We start from the raw sequence: 12,674 nt of genomic DNA on the forward strand, positions 1-12,674 counted from the left end.
AGCAAACTTCCACTAGGACCTACAATGAAGCCAGTTGTCCAGAAGGTTAGAGACAAAAATAAAAAAACATTGCACTTCAACATTTGTGTTGTAAAGCTGTGTTTACACTATAATTTATGTTTATAACGTAATATTTGAAATATCTTACATAAATGTATAAATAAATATGTATATTAATATGATTATATTAAATTGATCTATATGTATTAAAGATCCAGTGTGTCATTTTTGGTCTGACCTATTGATAGAAATGCAATACAACATACAAGGCTATTTCTTCAGAGGTGTATTAAGAGCTTTATGAGCGTTATGTTTTTATTACCTCCGAATATGCGATTTCTATCAACATACACCGCGGGTAGATTTTACTGACTGGACCTTTAAAATCATATTTAAGGTGGACTTTTAGAAATGTGTTACCAACATAATATTTATGCATTATTATGATAACTAAAGTCAATTCTTTTTTCTTACAAACAGGATTTTTTAATTTTTAGGAAAAAATGTACACTTTTATTTTCATTTTCACTTGAGTGGACATCTGAAGAGGTGACCGTGTATAGGATGATGCACTAGTGTCTCCTGTAGTGGCTGATGTGCAGGTATGCCATGAAAGCCCATGCAAACAAAATAAATAGCTTTTTTAATAGCTTTCCACTGTAGTGACCTAAAGTAAGGGATAATGTGCAGGCAGCCGGCTGTTATCGCAGAAAGAAGCCACGACAGCGTGATCTTGTATCACACTGAAGGACTTATTTCATGATAACAGCCGATTGCTTGTACATTATCCCGCTTATTACACGGCTTCTTGCCACATGAGAAAATCAGTTAAATCAGGTACATTTCTTACAGTTTCTGTGGTAATGCGGACAGTTTGGCACCAGTAAAAAAATATATTTTTAAATAAAGAACAAAGAACAGACAAACTGCATGATAAAACAGCTGTAAGTACAAAGCTAGCTAACCTCCTTTGATTACTGTAACAGTATTGGGCTGCAATTCTTGTTGACGTATATGAAAGAAATCAAACGCATGGTTTCGTTCAAGCACCTCCGTGGATGCGCATGTTAATAATCAACTTCTTGAACATTTGTGCCTATGTGAGGGACTGTAGGATGTGCAACTGATGCAACCCATGAGAAAGTCTTTGAGTTAAAAGCTTTCTTATGTGTCTGATGCTCACCTTGTCAAGTTCAGGATCCTGGAAGGGGAATTGGCCTGTGATTTGCTGGTACTCCTCTGGGGTCGCCACAGGTATGGGGGTATAGTTGTCTTGATCCAAGATTTGCCTAATCAACAGAATAAGTGGGTGTCATGTCAGTATTCTTCAACGAGAAAGACAGTGACTGAACTGACCTGACTTCAAAGATGAATCGCTCATAAACCCAAGGGCAATAGCGGCAGTATATTTAAAACGACTTAATGATCTAAAAAACATTCCCTGGAACCATGAGCACACTATGTGTCTATGCAGCAAATACACACACACACAGAACGCATCTTTGGGAATGCCTGTGTTCTCAAAGAAATGCAGTATTGAGCCAATTATAGACTCCAAATCTTCTTTCCTCCATTGAATGAGTCAAGTGTCACTGAAATGGAGACTTCAAACAAGGTTACTGCGACCTTTCCATCTCAAACTATCCTCCTCAGAGGAGCTTTAAAGTATTTGTATTAATCAATGGACATTTCTGCTGTATCAACGTTTAAATAAATGCATTTTAAAGGGATCCCAGGACGAAAGAGAAGAAAATGTTTGTCCTTCAAGCAATATGATTTAGTCATAGGGGAGAAATTTGATCAGTGATTTTAGATAGTTTGGCCTGATAACATTTCCCTGTCCTTCAACTGTTGTAAATCCTTCAATCCACAGCTTCTAGATCTCCGGATACCACAGATATCCGATTCAGGCAACTTCCTGAAATGCTATATAAACCACCACATAGTTTACTTTTTGAGGATTTTTGTATCCAAGTATCGAATTATACAGCACAACAAATCCTGTATAGAAATCTGATTTAAGTTGAACATTTCTTATATTTGGACATAATTCCAGCAGCATGGATTTAGCAAGCTGACAACCACATCATCATTATCGTTTCTCAGCTGACAAACAGAGACGCAGATGAAGAAATTAAAGAGGGAGAAAGAGAGAGAAGGAGCACCTAAAAGACTGATTCCACTTCTTAAGCAGGATCTCCCCATACTGATCTCTCATCTCCAGCAACATGTCGAACAACTGGTTTACCGGGAAACCATAACCCTGCAGAAAGAGAAAAGGATATGAAACATATTTTTTTAATTTACAATTTAAAAAAGGAAAAGGATTTGTTCGGGTCAACAACAACAGCCATCCTGATGGTCAGGCACTGCACCAACTCACCTGTAGCGTGTCTGCAAAAAGCACTATGAGGTTCTTCAAATCCAGAATCAGGTCTGGGTCAGTACAATAGGACTAGAGACAAAGATAGATGGATTACAGCATGACCACAGGTGTGATGTATGAGCTGCGTGACAAATATAATCGGAAAATTGGATCCAAATAATCTTGTTTTATCATTTCTGAAAAGTATATTTTATATATCTGACCGTTTTTATTGGTGTCTGGCAATTGCTAGTGAAATGAGCGTGTTGAGTGAATAGTGTACAGACATACTGAATGGGTGCGCAAGGCTGCAATGGTCTTGGACAGGGCCAGCTCCCACAATTCCTCCACATAAGCCCTGTTAACCAGACCCTGTGTAGTGTGCAAAATATGGTCCTCCACTACAAAGAAACTACAAGAAAAAACAATGAATTTGAGAGATTAGTATGAAAACATTTTGTCGCGCTGTCACAATGAGCTTTATCAGCTCCGAGTCCGTCAAACACTCCCAGACATCCCACTGCAGGAGGACACTGAGCCATCCTTGTGCCACTCAGGATGTTTATAAAAGCCTCTATTCCAGACACCAGCCTTCCCTACATTCCCATCTAGACACTCGGAATAACACCCATCTGCCACTACACATCCCCAAATTCATAAATTTTTAAGTCCAGAAGGTTTTTCAGCAGCAGAGGGACGGAGATTTTGGAAAGGGCCAGAAGAAGGGTAGTGTTTGGGTAATGGGAGAGTCTTCCCTGAGCCAGGAATGGATGTGGCTGTTTTAATTCTCCTCTTTATTAAAACAGACGTTACAAGCATGTAAAATTGATTTTGGGTTCATTTTGCCATTTCAAACAAAATGCACACGGCACTTACCCGACAATTTGATTGAAGTAGCGCCTGTACCCCTCTAATGTTTCATGCTGGAGACCACCCAAGGAAAGAAGAGTTTATGAACATCAGTCAAATGAGCGGTCTGCCATTATACACTTCTTATATGTTTTCATGGATCCATCCCCAATTTCTAACAGATTTACACCTAAAATATTTCCCTAAAAAGTCTACATTAGATTTGCTTCAGAATGAAATATTTCTAAATAATTTCTAAATATTTCTATAAGTCCCAGAGCTGGTGAAATAGAATTCAATAAACAATTGCATTAAATAAATGACCTCAACACTTACTATAAACATAATGCATATAGTGACACAAGTTGTGAAAAACATTACAATTCGCACACAGCAATTACAAAACAAATAGTAGTAATAAAGTAGCAAAATAATGTGACAGTACAGTAACATTTTTATTGTATGTATGTAGAACATTAAAGCTGAATCAAACATTATACTTTAGAACTTGATTATATGTGTAAAAAAATTGATGGACCATAGATGTTCACTTGCGAAATGGTCAACAGAGACAATCTGCAATCTGAGCTCATACCATGTTCGAGTGGGGCTGCAGTACTAGTCGGGCCTGTTTCCGTCTCTGCTTCCTGTAGTAGTTTTCAAACGTGTCCCGGGCACCCTGGGTACAGCAGATGAATGAAACTGAGACTGTTACTATGGCAACAAACCCTTATAAGTGTCCTTTAAAGGGACAGTTCACCCAAAAATTCTAATTCTGTCTTGAATTACGCACTGTATACATTTCTTTGTTTGGTTGAACACCGAGAAAGTTTTTGAACGAGTGCTTGCAACCAAACAGGTCTTGGACCCCATTGACTACCATAGTAGGAAAAATTACAATGGTAGTCAAAAGTGCCCCAGAACTGTTTGCTGCCCTACATTCTTCAAAATATCTGTCTTTTGTGCTCAACAGTACAAGGAAATTATCAAGTAATTTTTCTTACTTATGCTAGTCAATGGGGTCCAATAACTGTTCAATAACAGATTTAACTCGAAAGTGAGTAAGTGATGACATATTTTTAATTTTTGGGTGAACTCTTTAAGACATAGACATAGCAAAGTCGTGCAGAACCAGAGTAGTGATTGAGGAGCTTTTCTCTCTCCAGTTGATGTAAAAAACAGTAGTCTAGCATCAAATAAGCACATATCAGTTGAGTTATTTTCTAATCTCATAACGAAACTCAGACCACAATGCACCAAAGGTCTGTGGTTTAAAAACAAAAGCGCTCATTCACCACTTAAAGGCTTGATCCTTTCCCCCAAGTGCAGGGCCTTTCTGCCTCCTATCTTACACGAACGGTTATCAAAGTCTGTAAGGTCATGACACCAACACAAGCACACACACGTCACCAGAACAGAGCGCAGAAACAACAACATACTCTTAGACACAGGAATAAAGACAGAAAACAGAGACAGTATTGTTGGAGCTTATCACTACTTTCATTGCCTCTGAATTTAATCAAGCCGGGCAAGTGTCTGTTTCTTTTACAAGGACAGTACACAGGCTCGAGCACACCATCACTTCACATCTAACAGAAAGTGGTACTCAAATGCAGAAGTTACATTTTTCACTCACTCATTCTTTTCGTATTAAGATGCATCCATAAATTGGCCAAAAAGCGGCATCAGCCGATAAAAGCAATGTTGAACTATCGGCCGATAGTCTAAAAACAACCGATGATCAGGGTCGATATATCCTAACAATCAAAAGAGGAGTGAATTTGTGCCCTGTGTTTAGAAAATGAAAAATGAAAATTCTGTCATCATTTACTCACCTTAACAGAGTTGTTCCAAATCTACATTTCTTTGTTCTGATGAACACAGAGAAAGATATTTGGAAGAATGCTTAAAACCAAACAGATCTTGTCCCCCGTTTGACTCCCATAGTAGGAAGAATTACTTTATAATTGTTTTGTTCTTTTGAACACAAAATAAGACGTTTTGAAGAATGTAGGAAAGGAAGCACTTCTGGGGGAACTATGACAACCATTGTATTATTTCCTACTATGGTAGTCAATGGGGGAAAAAAATTCGTTCTTGTTATACGCATTCTTCCAAATATCGTTCTCTGTGTTCATCAGAACAAAGCAATGTATACAGATTTGGAACAACTCGAATGTTAGTAAATGATGACAGATTTTTAATTTTTGTGTGAAGTATCACTTTAACCTTCAGAATTGTTATCGGCATCGGTAGATATCTTTCTGAATAATAGGCTATCGGTGGAGAAATTTAGCATAGGTACATCTCGATTTATTATTTTTATTGTTGATTCTTAAATATATTTTTAATGGCACCTCTCTTGGCTTGTTTGTTAACTCAAATCTACAGTATTAAATCCAAAAATGATTTATGACATTTATTTGCCAACTCAATGGAACGCCATCTGTAAGTTTGGTCTTTTAAATTTTAAGATGAAAGTATATTGTTGCTGCATATGTCATGGAATATCTTTCCCAATACAGCACCTACAGATTACGGAGCAGAGTTTTAGACTTTTAGACTTTGTGTTATTTAGCTGATGGTTCAACCATCAAAGCATACCTATTACGCCACAACAATGAGTCCCTAGAGTGGTTTGAACCTGCAAACCTTCAGATACCAGCCCAGGCCTTTGACCACTGGGTTACGCAAACCCTAGACCACCCAGATGTAATGATGTGCGAGGAGGAATACAGTTTGAAAATGTCAAATAACTGAGAAATAACCTTTAATAACAGTGGGGATTGAAAAGATATTCAGATTCGAACCACAACAGAAGTCAGAAAGGAAAAATTCTGTGGAAAATCTAAATGAAGATTTAACTTCTGTTGAGTGCAAAAAGCCTGCAAGTAGTTTGAACCTGACAAAACGCTTGAAGTTGCAGTTTTTATGTCATAATGAATTACTCGCGCAACTTTACAATTAAGATCTGTTACTAAAATTGTGTTGAGAAGTCCAAATTATTTTATACCAGCAAGAATTAGATTATTGGATGTTGGAAGCCTGGCCACTGGACTGTCAGTCCCACATTGAACCGAGACATATATCATACAAAAGATTTGAAGGACGATGGGAGGTTTCCAATTTTTATGAAAGATTATGAGGGCACATGAATAAAAAAATAATTACCCACACAGATAAATAATTTGTAAGCACTAATAGTCTTCCATTTTTATTCCATTTTAATTTTATGGAGATTTTAACAATATATAAGCGATAAGGAGGCCTGACCTGAAGTGGGATACATACAGTATATTACATCTACAGTAAATAAGTGAATAAGCAGATGCTTGTAGAGAAGGACTACTTTGTTCTGGGTATAAATGGAATTCAATGGTTCAGTCGCCATCAATCATAATCCGGTTAAAATGCCCCATCTCAACGTTCTTAACCCCAACAAACCAAAAAGTTCAGCCTCGGTTTTTCTGAGACAGAGCGTGATGGATAGACTGGTGCTGCATAGCTGGAGTCTGGGTGGGGTTCTCTGGACTGGAGAAGTAGGATGGAGGCCTGTGTCTTTTCCTAATCCATGGTTTGTGGCAGCAGCTTACCCATTACCATTCTGTGTACACTGATGAGAACTCCAAGCAGGACTGGGTACAACAGACACATTGTTCAGAGACTCAGAGAGTTTAATCAGAAAAGTGGGTGAGTTTGGGTAAGAGGAACGAGTACTGGAAGAGAATCTTTATCGCTACATAACCCCACCTAGCGTAAATAGATCACGTTCTGTCTGAACTGGAGTAATTACGAGGCGACTGTGCGATTTCACACTGAACTGTTTTACTATGGATTCCTCTGGCAACAATCATGCCAACAGACTCCATGTATGGCTGTACGGTTGTTGATGACAAAAAAGTGACACCGTCAACTTGTTATTCTGATTATTATTGAGTCATGGGCAGTTTAAGTTATGGTGTGCAGTTTCGTAGTGGCTAGCATTAGCATGCTAGCTTTCACTGTTGAAAAAACCAGCATATGCTGGTTTGCGCTGGTCATATGCTGGTTTAAGAGGGTCATGTGCTGGTTCTTAGCTGGTTTAAGACGATCAAACCAGCATCAAAACATAGCTACCCCAGCATATGCGGTTTTTTTCTAACAGGGTTGAAAGCACAAAAAAGGACAAGATATCATTCCCTCAGAGATCTCTCCTAAACGACATCTCCTTATGTCAGTCACTCATTCAACAGTCAGACAAGATTCTATTCTATATTGTAACATCACAATAACAACAAACAAAGATATTTATGGTTATTGTTAGAACTTTGAATGCATAGGGTATACAAAATGATGCACATTTACAGGCAGGTCTTACCAATCGCCATTATTGGACAAACATTTTATGATTCTTAAATGGTGAAAACCCCAAGAAATAATAAAATGCTATTATCCCTTTCACGCACAAGTTTGTGACAACCTCTTTTCTGTGTAGCTCTCGGGGAATGTAAAACAGAATTAGTTTCAAATGCTCTTTGTTTTTGTTCGAAGATAAACTGTAGCTCTATGCAGAAAGGGTTTAAACGAATATACATTCATAATAAGCTAACTACCACTACATTTTAAGTAAGCTAATAGAATGGAAATGAGTCAAATAAAAAATGATCCCAAAAAAACAGAAGGAGAAAGAGGACACACTACGAGCCTCAATGCAAGAGCTCTCCATCAGTGTTCTCTTGCTCAGTAGCATCATTAAAACTCAATATTTTAACACTTGAACACTTGATCCTCCACCACAGCCCGTGTAATAATTCAGTCAATTCATGACTCCTGGCTCAGTCATATGCATTGTTTCAGTAACGGAGCAGGAGAAAATATGCCTTTGTTGGTTCTGGAAAAGTCTGAAAGGAACTACACAAAAATGACGCTAGATTGGTCTTTTGAGTTTGGCAGTATTCTGGCAATGTGAAAACAATAAGGCAACAATAAGAGACCTTGAGGCTGGGAGGTCGCACTTTCAACACCTAAGACCTGGTATCACTTTTTCTCCTTTCCCCATGTGTCTGCAATTCTCTTTCCTCATTCAATCACTCCAGCGGGACACATTTTCACAAAGTCCATTTAAAAGTTATTACCTCGTGCATCATAAAATATCAATTGTTTGAAAGCAGCGTGAAAATTTTCAAAAACATTGTTTGCATTTCTTTCTTTCAGTGTACTTGATTATTCCTCCTGCATTCTTAAAAGACAGAACAGGCTACACCCTCTCGGTGACACTCTGACCTCTCGCATGTCCTGTGCTCTGTCCTGATTTTGTCCTCAAATTGGCTTTCGAACCAAGGTTCAACTTCCCGTCTCTCTGCAGCAGTTCCAAGCGTATAGTTCCATGCACAACTGCCTCACACACACACACACACACACACGTACATACAAAGCCAGGGGACATCTTGGCCATTGTACATCTACAAAGGTCGTAAACAATTTCTATATTTTATCATTGCCTCCATTCTAAAATCTTTCCGGGTCGCTCCAGTCCTCTCTCTCCTTACAGCGGTGTGTAACTGTGTTTACATGAAGTTTGTTTAAATGATCTGGAGTGATGTCACAGTGAGGGCAGTCGTCATGTAAACATACAGCAGCCTCAACAACTTCCTTCCTGAGGGGGCGTTCAGGCCACCGCATATACAGTAAATGGGAAGTATCTGTGGCAAGGGTCTAGGTAGCTCGAGGGTCAGCGTTAGAGCATCAAGGGAAGGAAAGGCAAAAACATTGACATTCCTCTTGAAAAAGAAACACATCGACTTGCATTTCAGAGATGGCGACACGCTTCTCATTTGTTTGCTTTCTTTACTTTGTCTCTCTCTCTCCATCACGGGCCGTGGGATGTCTGCATCACTTGGCTCAAAACAGTGCAAGCGTGTACACAGCGTGTCCTTTCCATGACTCCATCGGTCCCCAACCCACTCCGTCCTTGCATTTCCTTCTTTCCTCAGCGTCCTGAGACTGCTCCCAGACCCGGTCTCTAGAGCCGCCTTAGACTGGTCGAAAAAGTCAAGATGTGAACTTTTAAGACTTCCTTTTTACACCAATCTCTCAGCATGGCATTCTCACCAGCCTCCTCTACAAAGACTATTGTAGAAATGACAAGCCATCTTCTCGCACATGAAATTTAAAGGCCAGAGGGTCATAAAGTGACATTCCACCAACTCAAACAATTCTTCAAGAGACCATGAGCAGCTGTCATCGAGTACGCACTGAAAACAAACATGTGGCCTACCCGTGCTCGTACGTAGACCTACACCCATTCTTGGTTGCATGTTTAAGCATAAAACAAAAGCAAACAGTTTAAAGAGTCTTGACTCCACAGATGAGAGTCTAGCGAGTTAATAGCCAATAAATTAGCATTGATGTGTTGATGTGAGCTGTTTTTCATTACTGTGGCTGCTTTTGAATGCAATGTTTGTTTGTGCAGGAAGCATTTCAGGTTACTTCTGGGTGGAGAACTTACGGGTAAACTTTGGAACAATTTTGTGCAGCGGAATGAACAGAAAATGAATGACACTCCCTTAGATTACTGTATACAAACCTGGCACGGATCAACAGATTTACAATCAGTATAACATCAAAACAAAACACACTTTCAAAAGACACAATCTCACACAAAAATAAACACATGTGTATGCATACATGCTTAAAACATGTTCTCTGCCATAGATCCAGAAATAGGCCAACCTGAAATAAAACAAACTGCAAAAGAATCTCCAAATGACTTGAGTACTCACCAATACAGTGTAGATGTGTAAACAGCGATACACAGGTGAGAAGTCCACCAAATCCTGTGCACCTGAAACCTGCAATACACGGGTGAGACAAAACAACTGAAGTCAGTGAGACAGATCACCTGTACCTAAACACTTTAAATAAAAACTACACAAAGCAATGTTTCATAAGACGTTTTAATTACGATCTATTTAGAATTCCAAGATCCAAGAGAGGCAGATAGTTCACCAAAAAATACACTTCTGTCATCGTGTATTCATCCACATGTAATTCAAAAGTTATGCGTGTGACTTTTTCTTCTAAAAAACACAAAAGATATTTGAAGAAATGCCACAGTGGTTTTGTGTCCATATAATGGAAGTCAATGAGGCCCAATGCTGTTTGGTTGCCAACATTCTTCATAATATATTTTGTGTTGTGTATAAGAACGCAAGCCACACCGGTATAGAATGACATGAATGTGAGCACATGATGAAGGAATGTTTACAGAAATTGTATTTAAATTTGTAATGTAAAGCTTGAATGTGCTGTAGGACTAATGTAAACATCAACGCCCTTCAGTAAAATGTCTGCAGTGCGTTTACATTTATGCATTTGTCAGACATGAGAGTGCATAAGATGAACCCCATTTTCTATCTTTTCCTTCGAACTTAACAACCCTTGACCTTACCAGTACAGGAAACACTCATTTCCCAAACGCATGCCAAACAAATGACCGCGTAACAATGTTAGCTTTGATCTGGTGCCCACAAAGTGGCAACAAGGGACATTTAAACCAAGCTATGTCACGGCACCAAAGGACAAACAATAACCCAGAGAGAATGAGGAAAAATAATTAGGTGTTGATGCGCCACTGGGACAGCACTGGAAGGGTTCGACTGGTTCAAGAACATCATGATCACACTAAGGTGCCACCCTAGAAACAAACGGGATGTATGAGAACATCGCTCATGTGGCGAAGGGTCACTAAATGGGCACGGATACTCAGGAAGCCCTGGAGCGTAGAGATTGAGGCTGGCACTAGCAGTGCCCCTCGCACAGAAGCCACAAAAGAAAAGCAATATGACGCATGGGAAGAAGGGAAGAAGTCAAACAATAGACAAAACTACAAACCCATATGCTGTCTTTTTCTCATGAAAAGAATTTTCCAAAACATAATCATCTTGTTTTTTGCATGCAACAAAAGTACAGAATGTCCACACTCTGTCAAGATCATTTTATGAAATATTAGGAAGTCGTATGATTTAAAATTTTGTTTATATGTTGACACTGTGTATAAAAGAATCAATGAATAACAGGATGAAAATGACACTGTTTGATAAATGAAAGACCCAATAATGTTTCATGTTACTGACGTTCAACTTAAAAGAAACATTTCAGTTTTAGCATGGCATACACACAAGTGCTTTCAGCAAGTAAAACAAAAAGGTCAAACGAAGGACTCACACAACAAACAAAGCTTATCTGAGCACATCAAAATAAACTAAACGTCAGCTAAACAATGAGCTTGACTGCATCACTTTAAAATATCTCTCTGGAGTTATAGAGTTTGCGAGATCTTTTAGCAGTCGCTGGGTTTCTGGGTTCTAATAGCCTCAGTTGGGGAGCACGTCTCACATGCTCCACATGTCTGGCACTGCTCCTCAGAGGAGTGGGACAGCAGTCATGACACTAAAGAAGAGCAGAGCTGAGACGCTCTAATAAGAGAGGGAGGGGATCCTGGACTGGGCCAGAAACCCAACAGCGAAGCCATGAGGATATTAGAGTAAAGCAGTCCGCAGAAATGGGACAGACACAAAAAAGAGTGATAACCATGAGATCAAACAGAAAGAAAAGAAAATTGTGAACAGATATGAGTTTTCAATGAAAAGCTCTGTGTGTAAAAATAGGTTTAAAGCAGCATTTAAAAAGCTTGATGGCTTCTCTCTCACCTCATCCGCCTCTTCATCCTCCACATCAAGTATCCCAGAATCCTGATCTGCGAAGGGGTTGCTGCCAGTTCTGTCCAGACACGCTTCCTTTCGTATTCTCCGTCCACTCGCAGAGTGCTGCTGTGATGTCACGGCGTTGTCACGTGCGATCTGTACCTGCGCCTGAAAAGACAAAATGATCAGAAACATGCGAGCAGCAATAAACACCAAAACTTTCACCACTGAAAAATATATTTCTGTAAACACTGTGACTGGATCATTACTTCAGTGACCAGATCAGTCGGGTTCATGGATTTCATGAATTAGGCATCACAACTATCAAGAACTTACATTAATCACTTTCATTCTGTTAAGAACACAAAACGTTCCTATGGCTTCTGAAGACTTCCAATATAAAGCACAATGTGACCCTGTATCTGAAATTCAGACTTATAAGACTAAAGCCTCATCCAACAGTAATGTGAAAGACTAACAGCATGACAAGAAAAATGAAAACTAATAATCATTGAGGTTATCACATAAAAACTATTTTTTATAACTTTTCCTACATACATGCACAAATATTACTGTTGTAAAAGTGAACATGAACTTGTTTTGTTTGCATTATTTGAGGTCTGAAAAAATACAAAGCATCTTTTCTGTTATTTTGACCTGTTTCTCCAGTTTTCATTTTCTGCAAATAAATGCAAATAGAAGCGATATATTAATTTGAAATATGGTAGAAATATTGTAAGTAGTTCACTAAATGAAACAAAAATGATAATTTACCT

The 12,674-nt window shown here is 38.8% G+C and overlaps 1 protein-coding gene across 2 annotated transcripts in view; it reads right to left on the reverse strand.

Moving 5' to 3' along the window:
- Positions 1-12,674, reverse strand: part of exoc6b (exocyst complex component 6B) — a 78,561-nt gene that overhangs the window by 39,285 nt on the left and 26,602 nt on the right. For both annotated transcript variants that reach the window (XM_079455531.1, XM_079455532.1), the window contains exons 7-14: positions 11,905-12,066; positions 9,976-10,044; positions 3,810-3,893; positions 3,242-3,288; positions 2,657-2,777; positions 2,384-2,455; positions 2,166-2,263; positions 1,184-1,289 (exon numbers count right to left, since the gene is read on the reverse strand). In XM_079455531.1, the coding sequence (XP_079311657.1) occupies positions 1,184-1,289; positions 2,166-2,263; positions 2,384-2,455; positions 2,657-2,777; positions 3,242-3,288; positions 3,810-3,893; positions 9,976-10,044; positions 11,905-12,066 (759 nt within the window). The remainder of the gene's footprint in view (positions 1-1,183; positions 1,290-2,165; positions 2,264-2,383; positions 2,456-2,656; positions 2,778-3,241; positions 3,289-3,809; positions 3,894-9,975; positions 10,045-11,904; positions 12,067-12,674) is intronic.

The sequence above is a fragment of the Barbatula barbatula genome (genome assembly GCF_947034865.1).
Source record: "Barbatula barbatula genome assembly, chromosome: 1".
In the NCBI taxonomy this organism is placed as follows: domain Eukaryota; kingdom Metazoa; phylum Chordata; class Actinopteri; order Cypriniformes; family Nemacheilidae; genus Barbatula; species Barbatula barbatula.